The following is a 20,036-nucleotide window of genomic DNA, read 5'->3' as shown; positions in this document are numbered from 1 at the left end:
TGGAGCAATTCTCAAATATGTTAACCAAGTGGTTTTAATTTCTTAAATGTATGCTTGAGATCCACCTGTGTTCAAGAAGGGTCGGCTCTGGACTGTGTGACCCTCAGACTCTGCCCCTTATGATACTTTTAGAAATAAATGGATATTTTTTTTTTTTTTTTTTTAAACATGATAAATGCATGGAGATGGCACCATCGAAACAGCTTGTTGGGGATCCCCAGCATTTTTCCATTCTTCATGCAAGTGTATAGTCTGATTTCCAAAAGATGCCCTGAAGTGGTCCATGTGCCAATATCGCTTCTTTAATTACCATGAGCAAAGGATGGCTCATGTAAAATCCGACTATTGTACACTGCCATTTTAGTGTATTAAATATATAATCCACCAATGTTATGGTGTCCCATGACCAATTTACACAATGTGTGTGGTTTTTTTTTCCGCCGATTTCATTTTTTTGCGTCTTGGTGAATTACCTTACAATAAATAAATAAGACAACAACCAAGGTGACATTTTAAGACAATATAAGGCACAGTTCTGCTTTAAAATGATGAAAACACATGGCTAATTAGCATAAGCTAGGAGAAGTAACATATAACCACTTGGATCTTTCTGAACTAAACTCCTTTAACCTGCTACCAGTGATGGGTGGGAATAGTAACTTGCGCAACAGATGGAGACAGCCTGACCCTGTTATAACTTATACATGTTCCAGAGTCCTGTGTGATGATGACTTCATGGTGTTTTCTATAAAGGTGAGACTGTAGGGCAATGCTTCATTGACACATGGTGAGGAGGGAGAGCTTCTGGTACAAAATTCAAAAAGTGGTCTTCTCACCATACGAACGAGTGTAATGCCCCAGGCAGGGTGAACACTCCATTGGGTTTCGTTTTATATACAGTCGTCCCCCCATTAATTCATATACTCTTTGCACTCCCACCCAACCTCTAACAGTAATTGCACATCTCACTGCCCTTACAATGTAAAAAAAAAAAAAAATCCGCTACCAAGCAATGTAAAAGTGTTTAGAAGTAAATGTGATAAACATTTCCCCGATACGTCCCCTTTAAATTAATGAATGTGGTTATTTAAAGTATGCTTCAAGCTCACTGTTGATTTTTACAGATTTGGCTTTACATATATATATATATATATATATATATATATATATATTAATAAAATCACAAGGGAAATGTCCAAATAAAATGATGTGTCTTAGAAGGCAATTAAGGTGCCTTCAATTCATGTATATTAGTATCTAGTAATGTATTCATTTTCCTAGGGATTCCCAACACAAGAATAGGCAGCCTCTGAAAACTACAAGTCCCATGATGCTCACTAATAATTCCTGCAGGTCATTGACCAACACATGTAAATTGCCACCCTCCAGTATATGGGATCTATAAAATCATGGATGGGAGTGATTTACACGCCCGCCATACTCTACTGTAGCACTTTAGCAGCTCCTCTGGACTGCAGATTCCATCATGCTAGCGACTGCAATGCCCACAATTCTTATCTCTGCTCCAGTCTTGATGTTACCGTTACAAAAGGGTCGCAGAACCACGGATATGTTAATTGTATCTTTGAGGCAGTGAACGTATACATGTTCTAACAACGAACAGGCTTAAAAATTCTATGAGTAAAGTTACACAATATGAAACTGTACGCAGCACGATTACGCAGTAAATATTAGATCTAGTTTGCCAACGTAATTTCATTATTTAAAAGAATCCATTCTGCTGTGTTTCTGCGAGTAAGATCTTGCTTGTGCGATCTTTCTGTTACTGTTACCTAATAAAAAATCAGAACGTATTACAAACGAACATTTTTATATTTCCTACACGCTAAATCACTGTTATGCAGCAAATGAATAGGGGGCAAGGCACTGAATCTGTGTGCTTTGTATCAATGCACGAGGGCCATATTTACTTGCTTAGCATTATTAACCACATAGAAAAAAGGAATACATAGGTGAGGGCGGCAAAGAGGGGCAGGTAGCCACTGCACCCGGGTATGCTAGGATTTAAAGATTTGGCCACTAGTTTTGTTATATGCAGGTTTACGTATGACCACAAGGACCTAGGACAAGACACATCCAAGTCTTCAAGCGGTTCCGAAGCAATCGGTAGAAACATTGAGGGTCCCGCAGGTGTTTTCTGTACATTCGCTTTCCGTCAGGGCAGTGGGCCGGCCATTGGGTTGGCCATTGGGTTTAAGATTTGGTAGTCCACGGGCTGCGATAGTTCTGAGCCAGCTCAACTGGCCTTCCCAGCTAAAAGCTTCCAGGATGACCCTGGAAGTATTCGGAAGTCCATGCAATAAACAGCGTTTCATCTTTATGGAATCAATGCTTCTATATGACCTTTTTCCCAAGTTTTGCCATTCGAATTCTCAAAGCTGTGAAAAGAGAACATAAAAGGACATTAAAAGTATTTTTAAAGCTCTGTGCATTGTCTTTTTTTATGTGTGAAATGACATACCCCATAGCATTATTTACAGTAGCAAAAGCAAAAATGTAGAAATACGGTAATTAGAAAAAAATTAACAATGCACTCCCTCCCCATTTATTTATTAAAACTTATGTGGGGATAATGTAGGAATAGTAAATAAATAAAATTATATGGGGTAACTAGGACTTTTGGTTGCTACATCAAGGTCCTAGCTCCCACCCCGCAGTGATATCACTCTTCTTGATGTATAGGGAAGTATAGGCCCATTGGAGGTTGGGGCATTTTTACAAAGGCTTTACATTGAGAATTTGGCCCATGTCACGTTTGTGCAACTGCAAAGATAGCGGAATGGTAGGTAAAGTGGGACAAGCAGACCCATTTCAACTACTGAGAATCTGATGGAGTGTGAAAAGTATCTGAACTTCTCCAGAATTGTATCCTCACTGGTTCCTGGTCTTCATCCCAAGACAGAGCCTACCCAAGGCCAGACTGAGCCTACCCAAGGCCAGACTGAGCCTACCCAAGGCCAGACTGAGCCTACCCAAGGCCAGACTGAGCCTACCCAAGGCCAGACTGAGCCTACACCACACTACCCAGTCATTATCAGTTTCACAATCCATGTATTCAATGGTAATATGAGGCTGCGGAGATGGTAAGAGGAGGGGCAAGCTGTAATCTTATTTTGTTCTGTAAACAGGGAGTTCATGGATTTAGCTGGGTTTATACAGTGAGAGACATACAGTACATCTTGGTTTCATAAAGCAGTAGATTAGAAAACATTTGTAGTATCCATGCATACATCTTTCAAATGCTATTTTCTCTGTAATACCACAGAACTGCTTTGAACATTGTTTAGCAAGACCACAAGCCATCAAGGTGCAGCATGTAAAAGCAACCCAGAAAGCTTAAGGCATGTGCCAAACTTCACAAAGGATGGCACTGTAGTGTATTTTTTTGTATTTGTATAAATGTTTTTTTAGAAGGTGGTCTTTGCAGATGAAATCGCATTTTAAATAACATTAAATTAGGGCTGCAACTAACGATTATTTTCATAATCGATTAGTTGGCCGATTATTTTTTCGATTAATCGATTAATCGGATAAAAAAAATGAATGTAAATTTTTCATTTATTTAAAATAATGTAATAAACAAATTATATTAAATACAAACAGCATAATAAAAAAACTTTGATAAAATGCATTTCTTGCCTTTATTTCGCAACCAGCCCCCCCCAATTTATGCACGTTTGAGCCCAGGCTTGCCACGCTGCCTCCCAGACATGCCACGCTGCCTCCCAGACATGCCGCGCTGCCTCCCAGACATGCCACTCCACGCTGCCTCCCACATATACCACTCCACTCTGCCTCCCACATATGCCACTCCACGCTGCCTCCCACATATGCCACTCCACGCTGCCTCCCACATATGCCACTCCACGCTGCCTCCCACATATACCACTCCACGCTGCCTCCCACATATGCCACTCCACGCTGCCTCCCACATATGCCACTCCACGCTGCCTCCCACATATGCCACTCCACGCTGCCTCCCACATATGTCACTCCACTCTACCCCCACATATGCCACTGTGCCTGATACACCTTATACCCCGATACACCACTCCATCCTCCCCAGACATGCCACACTGCCTCCCAGACATGCCACACTGCCCTCCCCACATATGCCACTCCACTCTACCCCCAGATAAGCCACTCCACTCTACCCCCAGATATGCCACTGTGGCCCCAGATCTGCCTTATACACCCTGATACACCACTCTGTCCTCCCCAGACATGCCACACTGCCCTCCCCACATATGCCTTATATACCCTATATGCCTTATACCCCCAGATATGTCACTCCGTCCTCCCCAGATATGCCTTATACCCCCAGATATCTCATAGTCCCCTCATAGAGTCACAGACCATACTTTTATAAATAAGTACTGGGTTAATCTTCACTGCCCCCAGGATTTAGATTCCCCTTAGTTTGCCCCCCTTTATCTCTAACTGCACCTTAAGTTAACTTTAATAAATTAATAAAATTAACCCTCAGTCCTCATCATTAAATTAACCCTAAACACCCCATTAACCATAACTGCCCCTAAATTAACCCTAAAGACCCCATCAACCACAGCATCCCCTAAATTAACCCTAAAGACCCCATGAACCACAACAGCCCCTAAATTAACCCTAAACATACCATTAACCAAAACTGCCTCAAATTAACCCCAAACACCCCATTAACCACAGCTGCTCCTAAATTAACCCTAAACACACCATTAACCATAGCTGCCCCTAAATTAACCCTAAACACCCTATTAACCATAGCTGCCCCTAAATTAACCCTAAACACCCTATTAACCATAACTGTCCCTAAATTAACCCTAAACACCCCATTAACCATAACTGCCCCTAAATGAACCCTAAACACCCCATTAACCATAACAGCCCCTAAATTAACTCCCACCTCCCCTAACTTTCAGCAGCCCAAATATTGATTTTATACTTACAGTTAGATGAGTGTCACAGCCATGTGGTTCTGGCCTTCTGGGAGAAGGAAGGGGGCGGGGCCAGTTGTCACAGTGATTACAGGGAGGGGTTGGTAAGTAGGAGCTGCTGCTGTGAGTCAGACTAAACGGATTATATAATGAGGGGTATTTTTCAGAGCGTTTGCTCTGAAAAAACCCTCATTTAATAATCGATAAAAATCGATTCAACTAATCGATAATGAAATTCGTTGGCAACGATTTTCATTATCGATTTTATCGATTAGTTGTTGCAGCCCTACATTAAATATATCTGCCATGATCTTTTTAAAACACTTTATTGTTTCCAATCAGGATGCAAGTTTGACTTCACCGCGTGATGTCTGTTTGGTAATACAATGTAAATTTCAAGAAAGAAAAACTAATAAAACAAGTTATTCGGTGTTAAAAGGGAACAGATCCTTGCCCCAGAAAACATGTGTCCAATGCTGATGATTGTTAAAGAAGGAACCAGGGCCGGCCCAAGACAAAATGCCTTCTGGGGCGAAGTTTAAAATGCCCCCCCCCCCATTATCTACCCTTCCTCCCCCTGTACTTTCAGCAGTCCTGCGGCAAGTCTCCCTGCTAAGTCTCGGTTTGTAATGCTGAGCGCCAGAAATGACATCATCTTCCGGGGCTCAGCATTACAAGCCGGCACCAAGACAGAGCTAGAGGGCTCGCAAAGGAGAGTGAGAGGGGCGCCGAGCGGGTACTGATAACTTGGTAAGTGAAAACCACTCGGCGCCCCTCTCTCTCTCTTCCCCTTTAAAAAAAAAAAAGGGCTTGGGGCGGAAAAGTGCCGCCCCTTCAAAAGTGCTGCCTGGAGCAGTTGCCCCACTCGGCTCTATTGTCGGGCCGGCCCTGGAAGGAACAAGACTAAAACAGAGTATTGAGTCCATAGCCCAAACACAGCTTTGCCTGCAAGTATTTTGCAAGGATGGACACATTGTTCCTTTCTCTGGATAGGAAGTATTTGTTTGTCATACTTATTGTTACTCATAATACTGTGTTTTACATTAGAATGCAACAATTAGATTTCTTTATCTTATTCTCACCTGTTAGTGATGGATCTTCAGTACCATCATCTATTATCTGACTGGAAGGAAGGTTGAAATGATGGTGCCCTAATCTTGCTTCTTGTTCTTGTAAGGATATTGAATTCTTGTAGGCTAGATGATTGTTCAGTGAGGCATCATGTGCTGGAGCTGGCTTAGAAGTTTGGGCTTGCTGGGTTACAGGGTGAAAGGTTTGTCTTTTAGAGGATTTGTCTTCCCTCTTCAGACCATCATCTTCATCGTCATCGTCATCAATAACAACGAGTTCAGCACGGATAACCCCCTCGTAGTCTGGCAATGGATTGTTTTCAGCATCATCTGCATGTTTGTATCCCATGAAAATCATAGTGACTGGTTCAGAGTCATCAACATAACAAGGTGTTGCTTGGACAACATTGTAGTGAATATCATCTTCCAGTCCAGAAGAAAAATCTCCCATGGAGTATGCTCCAGAGTTCATAACATTTGACCTCTGAAGGTCCTCCTTCATCTTCAGTTTGAGGTCCAGATGATCTTGGACGGGTTCCATGCTTTGCGTCGTGAAACTAGGTTGACTCTGTGAAAATTCTTGTTCTTGTGGTTCTTTTGTTACTTTAGGATATGATACAGCTTCAGTGGGGAGTTTTCCATTCTGATGAATAATTCCAGGACTCTCACTAGATAATGAGTTGTGGTCATTAATTCTTGGCTCAATCTGGCCCTTTTGAGTGGTGGAACTGTTGAAGGGATTTGAAAATACTGGCTGATGATACTCAGTGGGAGACTGTGAACTCTTTTCTGTAGCTTTTCTTAAAAGGTCCTCTACTTCAACTGGAGCAAGGGTATCCACTCCATTTTGTGTCACCTGACTGCTCAATGCAAATACAGATTTCCTGCCATCGTCATAAACTTTCACTCCTGTGTCTTTAAACTCACTAGAAGGGACTGGTATACTTGACAATACAGTGCTTTTCCCAGTCTTCATGTCTTTTTCAACCTTGATTTCCATGGCAAACAATGCTGTCCCAGAAAAAAAAATAAGGAATTTTTCATGATATATCTTAATATACAGATTTACAGTATATTTCAGCGCATACGGTAGTCTTAATATTCTTGCAAATTGTACACACCTATACTGCATCATCACATGTTGCATATTACCCTTTAGACTATTTAATCAAAGGCAATAACTTTACTTGGGCCAAGAACAGAAAAAGATGTAGAGCCACATAACCGTCAGATGAAGAAGAAACCTCTGAGGTCTCAAAAGCTTATGAGACTCCATATGCTTTCCTACAATGGCTCGATACAACATCACCTTGACTAAAGACTGTCTTTCTGGACCAGAAAGGCTGTATTCAGTTTTCCATTGCTTTCTAGATCAGCAACGTTTGTATTATCTGAGGATGTCCAAACCTGCTTTGACTGTTTATACATTTCCCAAACCACATATTCATAAGACACCTCAAATGCTGGGGACATTATACCTTTTCTTGGCTCTTCTCCATTTTCTTCTTGTACCATCTCAATCCTCCTGACAAATTTGGGTTTATAAGACGCTGGGAGGTCAGGTATGCCATCATAAATATCGCGTACCGGTTCTGCAACGGGTAAACATAATTGCCGTTAAAACATATCCTGTTTTCTGCCCATTATAAGTTTCATACTCGAATAATGAAATACAATTTACCTTCTTGAACTTCTTGAACTTCTGCTTTCACTGCCTAAAAAAGAAAGAAATTGAATATTCTTATTGAATGCCTTTGGTTGATGTAAGGTAAGTCATTCTAACACAAAGCAAATTGCCCAAAATATTAAGAAGTACAGTGGGGAATAGTTTCAATTAATGGATTTAATTCTGCAAAAAAGTGAAAGCGTTTCTAAATAATAACTTGCCTTTCCAATTCTCCCTACAATGCCATGTCTTACAAGTACTCCTAAAACAATGTATTTCCCATTAAATGCCACTAACTCTAATATAGTTACTAAAATGATTATTTTTTGGGCGGGGAATCTTTAATTTCCCGCCAATTTGGCTACATTGCTTCCTTTGTTACATTGTCCAGTTGAGCTGCCATTAAATTATTCCTTGTTGTTAAGTTACTTCTCCCATTTATTGGTGGCTGGTCTAATCTAATACTCAAAATTACACCAAAAACACTAATTATAGGTAGTTTTTAATAAATTTAGTTATGTGAAAATGTCTAAAATTGTAGTTGAAACATTTTGTATTTTAAGAAAAATACTATAAGAAATGTAGCATGTGGTGCTTCAATATTTAGCTTCTTGATGAAAAATAATGTTTTGCACTAAAGGGCTATTATAAAGCTTGATGAAGACCGACGTAGAGTCAGAATATTCTCTTTTATTCCCACTATGACCCAATAAGTGAATATTTGATGTTATTTGGAGGCGACTTTCATTCTGTGGGGAGAACTGCTGAATGCATGGTATGCTGGGACTGTTCAGATGCCTGCATCCTCTTTACTGATGAAATAAGTGAGCGCTTCGCTATCTGTTCATGATATTGTACCTTTATGATGTCCTCTGTGGTGCGTTCCACAGATTTCAGTCTCTGCAGCACCCGAACTTCTTTGGCGGACAGCTGTGCTTCCTTCTTTTCAAGGTCCGCAATTTCTTGCTCAAGTCTGCAATTGCAATAGATTGGCGTCGTTATGCGAAAGATCTGGTGCACATCACATGCTTCGTTATTTGGTACACGGTTAATTTAAAACGTTTTTGGAGTTTTACTTCTAACATATTTTCCATTCCTTCCTCTTCTGTGTGACTTTTCGTTGGAATCTATAAGTACACGGGAGTTAAGACCGTATGTGAATTTAATTAAATCTATATTTAAACAAGAGATTGAATGTAGTCCACAACTGTTTCTCTTATGCTTGGATTTTCCATTGAGCAATAAGTCAAATTTTTCCTTATGTATCCATATCTTGGGAGCCATAAAAATATGCCTGGCAAGATACTAGAGAAAACTTGATACTCGTTACCGGCAAGAGATTATTAAGCTAATTAAGTATCAATGTGATATGGAACGATATTATTATACAGCATACTCGAATATCTATAAATAGAACTCTATCTGGTCTCCATTTTTTCTACTTTTTGGATCGCATATTAATTAATTAAGACGATGACCGGATCTATCTCTATATCAGAAGCAATAACTGATATTTCCATATCCTTATGGGAAATTTTGTCCACCACACCCAAGTCAGCCTATACAATAAAATTATATGCATTCTATATTTTTCTACTAATGCTTGTTCTTACTTTTTTGTTTATTTACGGCACGTAAGTCTGAAGTCTGTTAAAGTTAATTAGATAGAATATAACCATTATTCAAACAACAATTATTTGGCTTAATGCAAAACAAGAGTAATACATGTATCTTTTTGAAAATGGGAATTAATTTTACTGTATAGGTTTGTGTATAACGCATTAAATATCCATTAAATTAGTGTTTGGATGAAATTAGTCCATCTTTCTCTGTTTAATTTCATCATGAGATTTATTGCACATAAAGATTGTAGAAATTCTTATTTTATGTTGATGTATGACATTTTTTTTACTTATACACTGACTGGTTATCCCCAAATTTTGGGTTAGCACTAAGACCGCAGCAACTATGAATGCGTACAGAAAGCAGCTTTGTATTAACCTATTTAGTCATTAAAATAGCACCGGATGGAAAACATGGAAGCTGCCCTAATTAGTAAATGGGCTGAGTGGTGACAGATAAATAGCTGCCTCCACCAATCGTTCAATTATTGGCAAATAGGCATTAGGAAGCTAGGTCTTGGTGGAAATTAGGAACATCTCGTTATCAGTAGAAGAAACTCAGAGCTTAGTGAATAAATTCTAAACTGAAATTACTAAAATTCTGACCTTTCATAACTATTCAGTAGAGCTGACTTCAGCATCATGATGCCATGAATTTAATCTACTCCTATATGAGAAATAACCGAAAGCATCAAAATCATACCCTACTTGCACTCAACTGTCAGACTAGAAGTGGGACATTGTTCTTCCTTATACATAGATCTAAAAAGATTATCTTCCATGTTTAAAATGCATTCTGTGAATCACTGCTTATTTTTTCCACTGGATGAAATCCAAATCTCTTTAAAATTATGCGTTGCCCGATTGTGAGAAGGAAAGGCTCCAGGAAAATGTTTTCTTTGAACACTTATGGATTGCAACCTTCTGACAAGACCAGACACACCTTATGCTTCCATTAGTGTTCCCATAGCTCATCGACTTACTCAAAGAAAAAAAAAAAACATAATTATCTTTTAATGGTTAGAATAACAAATATGTTTTTCTAAGGCTTACTCAATTTTCTATAACGCGCTGAGGTAGTTTGGCCGCGAACCGTAAATCTCCCATAATCTTAAATCAAAAAAGATTTTCCCATAATATGCACAGTTATTAAGCATGTGTCGCAATAGCAGACGCTAGAGTTATATTCCCATACAGAAATAATCCTGAGGCTAATTATTCAATTCTCACCAAATATTTAATAATTTGGCTATGAAAGGATAAAGAGAATATATTGACTCAAATAAACTTCTATTTTCTCTGATCCAGTCAATACAACATAACTTCATCAATCTATTTTTGCATAATTACTATTTTATCTTTCATATAAAAACACAGTAGCCTAAAACAAACATTATTTCTTCTAAAATATAAACTATATACAGTACATGTCTTGACAGGGCCGGGCTGGCCTTGGGGGTGGGGGTGGGGATTGATTAAGATGGAAAAAAAGAAAAGGTTTGGAAAATATGGGATATAATAAGGTAAAAAGTATAGAATACTAAACTCCATTTTTTTCCTATGATATAGAGAAAAGAGAGAATTTTACGACTACAAAGTTTTTGCAGCAAGAAAGGGAAACAATATAGAGCCTAATATACAATTCAGAGGAAGAAGTATTTAATCACCCGGAAAGGCTAACTTTACTGTTTCTGATAAAAAAAATAAGTCTTTAATAATGAATTGTTTCTGATAAATAGAATTATCTGTCAAATTACAACACATAATGAATCAAGCAACAATATAAAATAAAATTGACGTATATCATACAATATAAATCAATGTTTACCCTTATCCAAAGCACATATATGATAGAAGTAAACCTACATTTCTGTCCAAACTGAGTGGGCACCATCCCAAAAAACCTTGGAAAGCCTTCTGTGCAGTCGGACATCCTTAATTTAAATAGAAATCAATGATCCAGAACAATTATCTTAATCAAGTTAAAGCCGGTGCTAGAATTTAGTGACAGCCTGATCATGATTTATCTGCAATCACTGTTACAGCGGATGTTGGCTACTAAATATACTCATAAAGCAGGGGCATTATTGTATGGGGTACTTGAAAAAGGCTGCTTATTGAAGCAGAAACAGATTGAACTTTACTTTACACAAATTGATAGGATCGTATGATGCATGGTGCCAGCAGCTCAAGTCAAATGTAACATGGTAGCCAAGGTCATGTGGAATTCTCATTATCAATCAATGAACCCCAGCCGCTGCTACTGGGACAGCCAATAAAAACCTTTATTGCTGAATTCTCTGGAGTTAAATGAGTTGATAGTTGGGGGTGGCCACCTACCTGCCCCTCAGAAAGAGCCCGATCTTTGCTGCAGAGGCATACCTGGGAACTCTCCGAGTTTCGCCCGGAGACTCTGGATGAGATGTTTCTTCTCCGGGTCACTGTGGGTGAACCTTTGGTCGCAGGAGCTGCGTTGCGGCCGCTCCATTCCCCATGCACTTGCCAGGGCTTTGAGCAGCACAATCAAAGGAGTGGCAGACTCACTACCTAAATACCACTTGTTAGACCACAGAGCTCTGTGCCTATTTAAAAAATACATTATTTATGATTTGTTTGATTTGTATAGCGCCAACCTATTCCACAGAGCTGTACCTCTCTATTTCACTCCCTAGTGGCCCAATATACTAGTGTTCTCTCTGAGTGTAACTCTGGGTGTAACTAATGGCTGTTATCATATTCTGCAGGGTAATCACACTAATTAATGCTTTGATACACAATAGCAGTAAAGGCGACACTCCTATGTACATGAAACACAAATTTCAAAAGAAATCAAAAACTCTCATTAGCTGCTCCTGTAAATCAAAGCGTTACCATGGTGCCCTTACTTTGCGGGTAGCTAAACAGACATCTAATAAAATGCCATAGAACAGATTTACACGTAGACATTTACGCCACTTCCTAAAATACAGCATACCCATGATATTATATGGTGAAAACATATACTCAAACATTATTTATATTTATATATATTATTTAATTTACACTTTTTATTTACACTGTCCATCCCCTGAAGACTAAAAGTTGTCTTCAATGGACGTGACCGGATCTTGAAGAAGAAAATGCATTTTATACTCATCTGCTAAGTAGTTAGAGCTATGCGAGTTATTAAAGAGGCAGGTGAAAAAGAAAAAGACAACTATTTTCAGTAACTCCTGTGCTCACCTCTATCACTCATTTCAGCCATCACATGCACGTTAATGCTCCCCCCAAATGCATTTCAAACAAGCCATTTGATGTCCCCCCCAATCAGATCCAGTGCAGACTCTGCTGAATGATGCGAGTAGAGGTCTCTTTAGACCCCAGCACACATGTGTAAAGTCTGAGAGCACTTTCCTGCCATTGACTGACGACTTCAAACAGCCAATCAGTGGCAAGAAATCATGGAGGAAGAATGCATGTTAAAGTATTCATAGAAGGTTATGGTTACTCACATAGTATTTTAATACATATTCTTCTAAAGTAGAGGTGCCAGGGACATTAGGCTGTCTCTTTAAGTGGCTTATGTTAAGCAACTCATATGCACGTAGTCACGTGGCAAAAGAATTGTCTAGGTGGTCTAAGTACAATGGCGGCAATAATATAGGTAAAAGTTCTTAAAATATATTCATATTAATCATTGAAAGAAAAAATAACTTTTAATGTAAATGCTTGCATCGATTAAACAAAATAGAACATTTGAGTCTATGCTTTAATGTGAAGTACGAACTAACTCGAGTACCGCTGATTTCCATACATTGACTTTCTCACTGATTAGGAAAGTCAGAGAAGTTACTGAAGCAGAAGAAGTACAATGTATCACGGAAACTGAAAAGGTCACTGCATTTTGCATCCCTATTCCAGGGTAAATGTCACCAGCTGTCACGGGGAGGCAGCCGTTTTATTAAAGGGGCCACATTTTTGAGATGTTGGTTTTCCAAAGTAAAACTCTGGAGATCACAGATGAAAACAATCTTGAGGACTTTATCTCTGGTGGTCCATACTGTATGCATCATTATTGTTTGTTTAATCAATTTATTGGGTAATATAGTTTCATGCGGCCTGCAATACTTTGTTTATTTATTTTTTTATTTAGTAAGTTGAAGCTTCCCCTTGAACTGCAATAAAGGTTTATCCTAACCAAATGATCAGAACTAAGCTCAGAAAGCTGCTTAACATTGTAATTAGCAATTACGCTTCATCCTAAGTAGTTGGGTCCTCTAAGCGGCTTAGTGTAGTTTGATGACAGTGACTGAACGAGCACCTAGCAGGTTTATTTATTGCTAAAACACTTTACCCCACTTAGTGGCAACACACTACTATTACCCGTGTTAACCAATGATTTATTTAGTTATAAATTTGTGTATAAATGTTATTGATCCAGTTATATCAGCCTTGGGTAAAATTTACCTGACAATACTGAGTTCTAGGTGATTGATCTGCCGTTGGTCTTCTTGACTTTGTCGTAAAGTCTCTTCTTGTTCCTTTGGAGTCATCGTACTCAATCCATCCAAAAGCCATTTTTCCCGCAGAGCTTTTTTCTACAAGGTAGAGGTAATTGTAAGAGTAGGTGTGTTATCCTACCTGTCCAACGCCAATATCTTATCTTTGGGACAGTTGTATCATTTGGAATGTCTCCAATGGTATCTCTTCCTAGAAAACTTAGGTATAAAGGGAACAAAATGAAAAGGGTGTAAAGGGAGCAGCTCTACGCTCGGACTATTTACCTGGTCTAGCCGGAAGTAATGGACACCACCTTGGCATTGTTACCCAAATAATTAAAATGGTTTTTTTATATACTGCTCATAGCTGTGTTTAATGATCCTCCCGGAGGCTTCTGCTGCCACCCCTATTCCTTTCATTTATAACCGTCGGCTGTCTTCCAGCGGGTACAGTATAATCTTAAAAGCATGAGTCACGTTTAATGGTACGCTTGTGAAAGCATAAGTGAATATATTGATGTATCTTTTGAGTAGCCATTAAATGGTAATTCATATCTGCAGTTTGCTACAGGGGCTTTGAGCTGCCTTTTCTAAAACACATAGATTGTCTGATGGCTTTAACACTTTGTACAAGTCCTCCCCCGGCGTATTAGACGTTCTCCACTTGGGAAGCGTTCGCTACTCTTTTCAGCGAGACTAGAAAATTATATACAATAGTTTGATGCCAAAATTAACTTCGCTTTGTGACAGTTTGTTTGTCCTTTTGTTGTGAAGCACGAAACTCTGTATTAATATAAGAACAAGATGGGTTTTCCATATGCCTTTATCTTTAGCCAGTTATCAGCTTATATTAATAAACTGCAACACCACGCGTCTGACCGCGAGAGATTCTGTATATAGGACCTATATTTATTGGAGTATACAAAAACAAGATAAAAAGCATAAAAGGGATAAAAATAGTATCTAAGGCATAATTGTTGGGGATTCTGGTACACTATATGGCCATGTATTGCTCAGTTTGATTCCCATGTAAAAGCATGATTGAAATTCTCATTAATATTTGAATATATGGTAGACGTCATAAGCGGTTTTTGAACACAGCAATAAAATAATTGGTGAAGAAGAAGGGATATAACTATGTTCTATGTTACCTTTAAATGATGCAACTTTAATTTCTCTTCTTCAATTCTCAGCCGTTTTTGTGCAATTTCTTCTTGTAACCTCCTCTTGTTCTGTACAGATCAAAAACAAAGTTCTTATAGTGGTAAACAGTAATCCTGCTCGATAGATTTCACAACTCACTATTTACTGTTATTGCCTCAAAAGAGTAAACTTGCCACCTTGCACGATGTCATGGCTGATTAAATAATCTAGTCTACTCTAGTCCATATTTAGCTAATCTCAGAGTTTAGTACAAAGCCGATGACTGATGAATTCCCATTATCAATGTGCGCATTCGCTGCAATGACATAGGTCCCAGCTATACTGCATAATGCTTACTTTCATCTCACTCCAGCTCCGATTTTAGTGAATAAAACACAAAATGCATAAAATAATGCAATAATGTAAGTTATACCAAAGGTATGAAACCAAGGAAACATATGTAACCCTTAATATATACTAGGCTGGTTTGTCCATATATCATGTTCTGTAAAACCAAATGTATACCTGCATATATATAAGCTATAATATTAGCATCTATAATCTATAATTAATTATAAACATAAAAAGCCTTAAAATAGTGTGACTTATATTGAAGTTTAGCTTAACAAAATAATGTTTAACAACAAAAAAAAACAACATTTTGCTCTCAAGTATTTGTTCCAACATGTACAAGAACACACAAATATAGCATTTAAATGCATTTAATTATGCGTGTTCTTGGTAATTTCATGGTATGAAACGTGTATGTAATTATGTCAAACGAACTATATATCAGCGCTCAATCGAAATGAAGCAATCAGCAAAATCTTCAATAATTAGTAAAGGTTGGAATATTAAGAGTCATAAAGCGATGAGTTAGTAGATTGGCAGCAGTCTGACAATTAGAAGGGTGTATCGCTGATTATAAAACACACATTGAGGCTGGGCAAAGCTAAAAGATTTTACCAAAGCTTTTTCAATTGAGCATTTCATACTGTACTGTAATGTCAGCGGGATTCTCCGACCTCGTATTAAGAAACGGAGCTGTTTGTTAGCGTTCATAAGTGCACTTAAAGACAGACGGCCTAAGAAGACGTCTCATCACAAAACCGGAAGGTCATAAAGCACTTGACGGCTACTTGGAAAGTAGCATCTCATCGGAGTATATTAAGAAGCATTAAGGCAAAGTTACATTTGATATACAATTCTAAGGTTAGTCCAGGAACTGCCCATGGAAGCCACCTGACACCCAACCAAAAGTGTGGCCAGAGACGTACCCACAACTGCCAAACCTATCACTTCTAAATGGAGGCCAGAGGTCAATGACTGTCAGATAAAGGGTTAAATATAGATGAAGACATCTGACCAAACATACTTTGCATGTAGGACCTAGTAAGTGGCAATTCGAGTTGATGCTGGCAGCACAGCTGTTCCAAACTATGCCAGAGCCAACAAGGCAATTTCCCAGAGTCTCCTTTGGAAAACGTGACTGATGTCAGTGGGGAATGTGATGCTAGACTTGCAAACTGCTGCAGGAGTGTCTGACAAATCCATGGTAACCGGTTTTGTTGTACACACAACTTGATGTTACTCAGGCATACATATTTTAATTGCGGGAGTCTGCAGACAGGAACAAAGGGGCAAATTTACTCTCCTGCCTGGAATTACTAAACAGGAGGACATCTGAGCTCAAATATCATCACATCAGAACAATATATTTCTTCTTTAGGTTCCTGTTGGAATCTTCCCAACCTCCCTGACATCCTAGGATTCTAAAAAAAAAATCAGGATTTAAGATGCGGGTACAGTCCACTCAGTCCTTAGAGCAAGATGTTAATTACTTCCAAATGGCACTGAGCTGGCCGGGGGTGCTGTAACCATGTGCTCGAACATAGAAGCAAGCTAGAACCTGTAGGAAAGTGTGCTGCAGATTGGGTCCACCTATGGTGCTAGAAACAGTGGAGCTAAACCAAACTGGGAGATGAGAGCAAAGTAGGGAAAAGGGGGTAAAAAAGGATATCTGTAATATTTTGCCTGTCTTTGTAAATATCTTACAGAGGCTCGTATGCTCCAACTTTAAAATAATCTTTAGCTCTTAATATGTCAGGCACTCTAGTAACATATTGCAAGAAACTAACAATTGCCTCAGGGTACCGTCTGCTGGGAAATCTGAAGATCCCTCGCCATTGCTTCCATGATTTACTCCTGTGTACAGAAGACTAGCAGTACAGATATTTAAAGGCCTTTGGCCCGTAAAGTTCCTTTTGTATGGTCTTCAGGAACTGCACAATGGATGCTTTTGACCAATGTATTGTTCACACATAGCGCAATGTTGCAGAAATCAAACTAACCAGCTGGCCTGGCACTTGCGACGTTAAGCCTCTGAAATTGATGACATCAATCTTGTCAAAGGAAGTGATGTCATTTTGTTATTTTTAAACATGATACAACTGTTCCCATCTTTACCGAGTTAATTTCCGCACTCAAACAAGCCACGGCGCCGACTTACCTACTTTATGGCTGAAGATTGGATAATTGCTTGGCACTCTTAACTGTTTTAGTAATACACCTTTCCTGTTTATGAGGTAGGGCAGACTTTATATATCCGGCTGCTGCTGCTGTTGTAATAACAACCAACATCCTTATTAAGAAATTGAGAGTGATGGTAGTTGAGAAAGCCAAAAAAAGTTGGCGCACCACAGACTATGCAACCCCAACTCATCTTCTAACTCCAATAACGAATGAAACCCTGATCCTATGTGCATATAGTAAGTTGCATTGGAGTCCATGCAAAAAGCACCCCAATATACATTTAACATAAAAAGAGGGCTAAGGCGGTCCTATAATGAGAAGAGGCCTGAAGGTTTTTTGAATGCATTAAGCAATAACCATTTTGGGAAAAAATGCAACCCAAGTAATACCAAGTGGGTATTTTTGGAAATGATGGCACCCAAATAATACCAAGTGTCTACATTTGCATAAATTTCCATGAGTCTAGTTGTACTTGGTGACACGTTTTAAGTAGATCAGAACAAAGACTCTTTATCTAGTAAGTAGCAAGTACTTGTGTACGTCATGTACATTGCCGGTGCTCTGTGCTACTTGAATGTACCGGTTATATCTACTGCATTTTTCCACGGCTGACACAACAATCTACACTCATCACACCAGGAAGGGAATTTCGGATTTATCTTACTATGGATACTCCATCTGCAGGGGGCTATACCGGTAATTACCATCATGCCCAGCCAGCGACAAGACAATGTTCATAGCTTCTGGACTGCCATAGGCTATCTCTACACTCAAAGAGTTAATAAAAAAAAACATACAGCAAGCGCAAAATGGACCATAGCCACCCCATGAAATGCTGTTTATTCCAGTCTGTGCCTGACCTAATGGTATGATAGAATGCTTAGATATAATGGGCTAAAACTCTCCTGGGAATATGTATTTCCTATAATTTCTTAATGAGATTAAACACATTTAACCCTTTCCTTACATATCCCTCTTACGCCAAAGGTGTTAATAATAGACATATAAACACTAAATTGCCTAATTTAATAGTGCAAGTCAGGGTAATTATTGTTCTTGTTAAAAGACAAAAAAAAGTCACATAGGTTTCTATGGAAACATCCAGGAGAATTTATTTATCGCATGAAAAACAGCAGCAAGACCAGTACAAGGGGATTTTTGCATTAATTTTGCTTCTGTTTTGCACCAAATGTATTAAGCAAATACCCACATTAATATGATCAGATGAAACAAATACCGGTTTTGCCTTCATAAAGACGGCCTGAGTGCTTTAGTAGAACTATGCAGTTTAAATGCCCATCTCACATCTGTTTCAGGCAGTAGTAACTCTGCATTGGTACGTTAAACTTTTCTATACCACTAACTGGACCTGCTGATGTACAAAGAGATCTGATCCCCTATGAAAACAGTGTGTTAATTCTTATGTTTACGTAGGAAATTCAACTTGACATTAAAGCGTACCTGGACACTTGACAAATACCGGTAATGCTAAATAATACCACCTTTATTACCATGGATGAGCAATGGCTTTTTTAGCAGGTAGGAGAAAGCTTCAAAAAACGGATTGTAATCAATGCAAATAAGAGAGCATTGAAAATCTAACGTTGTGACATATTTTAGAACATCACTATAGCATTCGGTACACAAAGAATGGTTTTCTCTCCTTCCAACTGAGTATCTGGGGTTTTAAGAGAGTATTTTTGTGCTGGCCGATATCTGTCCTAATTGCAGGTCAAGAGATTGACCTAATGTCCTTGAAATAAACACATTCGTTATGTAGCCTTCAACACCTCTGTGTGGTACATTTTTTTCTGCACATCCACCTGATCTCTTGTAAGATCATTCAGCTTCTGCGGTGTCCTCGTATCACAAATATGAGTACCGTTCAATGAGCTACAAATGCAAAATATATGGCGGAAAATTAAAATGATTTATGCCCTTGCACTCAAAACGCAATCAATGAACTAGATGAAGAATTTTAGTAATAAACAGGAATACTCACGGTAATGGCTTGCAGTCTCTCCTTAAGTAACTCAGCCTCTTCCATCCTGAAAAGTTATATGGAAAAATACATTCAGAGCGAGACAATAGAAGGATAAATAGCCACAATATGTGGAGAAAGAGCCACGACACTGAGACCGGGAAAGTTGCTGCAGGTCCTGAGCCCTAAGCAACTGTGGAAAGGAGTGGAGAGTTTGTCAATGGGCTGAGACAAGTCAACGGATCAGCCCAGACAGGCACATGTAAGAGGGTGTGATCTACAGGCAGCCAGAAAGCTAGCATCACTGACAAGTTTCAGCGGCAGAGCACAAGCTTTGATACTGTGTCAGGCTGCCGGCTCTCTGTTGCTAAGTGTCCTTGTATCATATTACTTTGTGCGGTTTTAGACGATGATAATACACAAAAAAAACCATATAGAACAATGGTAAGGAATTACGTAAAGAAATCTAAAGCATCACACGTTATTGATCAATGAATCATATTTGTATTTAAATCATTCAAAATCCTTGGCTTTTAGAGTCAATGAATTTGTCGAGCTGAGTATATATTACCTTCCTGCACGTTTATGCTTA

The 20,036-nt window shown here is 38.9% G+C and overlaps 1 protein-coding gene across 1 annotated transcript; it reads right to left on the bottom strand.

Annotated features, from left to right (window-relative positions):
• Positions 1-2,355: 2,355 nt before the first annotated feature.
• Positions 2,356-19,510, bottom strand: LOC149288389 (palmdelphin-like). The gene is made up of 8 exons (XM_089491807.1): positions 19,466-19,510; positions 14,940-15,020; positions 13,757-13,887; positions 8,547-8,661; positions 7,704-7,737; positions 7,501-7,614; positions 6,035-7,033; positions 2,356-2,399 (listed from the first exon to the last, which is right to left on the bottom strand). Exons 1-8 carry the CDS (start codon positions 19,508-19,510, stop codon positions 2,356-2,358), a joined length of 1,563 nt encoding a protein of 520 aa, XP_089347933.1.
• Positions 19,511-20,036: the final 526 nt, after the last annotated feature.

Source organism: Sceloporus occidentalis, unplaced genomic scaffold (assembly GCF_023333645.1).
Source record: "Sceloporus occidentalis isolate IW3139 unplaced genomic scaffold, rSceOcc1.0.p SCAF_51, whole genome shotgun sequence".
NCBI classification, from domain to species: Eukaryota; Metazoa; Chordata; class Lepidosauria; order Squamata; family Phrynosomatidae; genus Sceloporus; species Sceloporus occidentalis.
Note: the sequence above shows the minus strand (reverse complement) of the source record. Positions and strands in the feature narration are given on the sequence as shown.

Excerpts from the sequence above, each read along its gene's own strand:
- LOC149288389 (XM_089491807.1), bottom strand. The coding sequence starts at position 19,510 with ATGGAAGAGGCTGAGTTACTTAAGGAGAGACTGCAAGCCATTACC. Across the intron at positions 15,021-19,465 it reads AGAGACTGCAAGCCATTACC|AACAAGAGGAGGTTACAAGA; the intron begins GTGAGTATTCCT and ends TGATCTGTACAG. Across the intron at positions 2,400-6,034 it reads TGAAGATCCATCACTAACAG|CTTTGAGAATTCGAATGGCA; the intron begins GTGAGAATAAGA and ends CTCTTTTCACAG.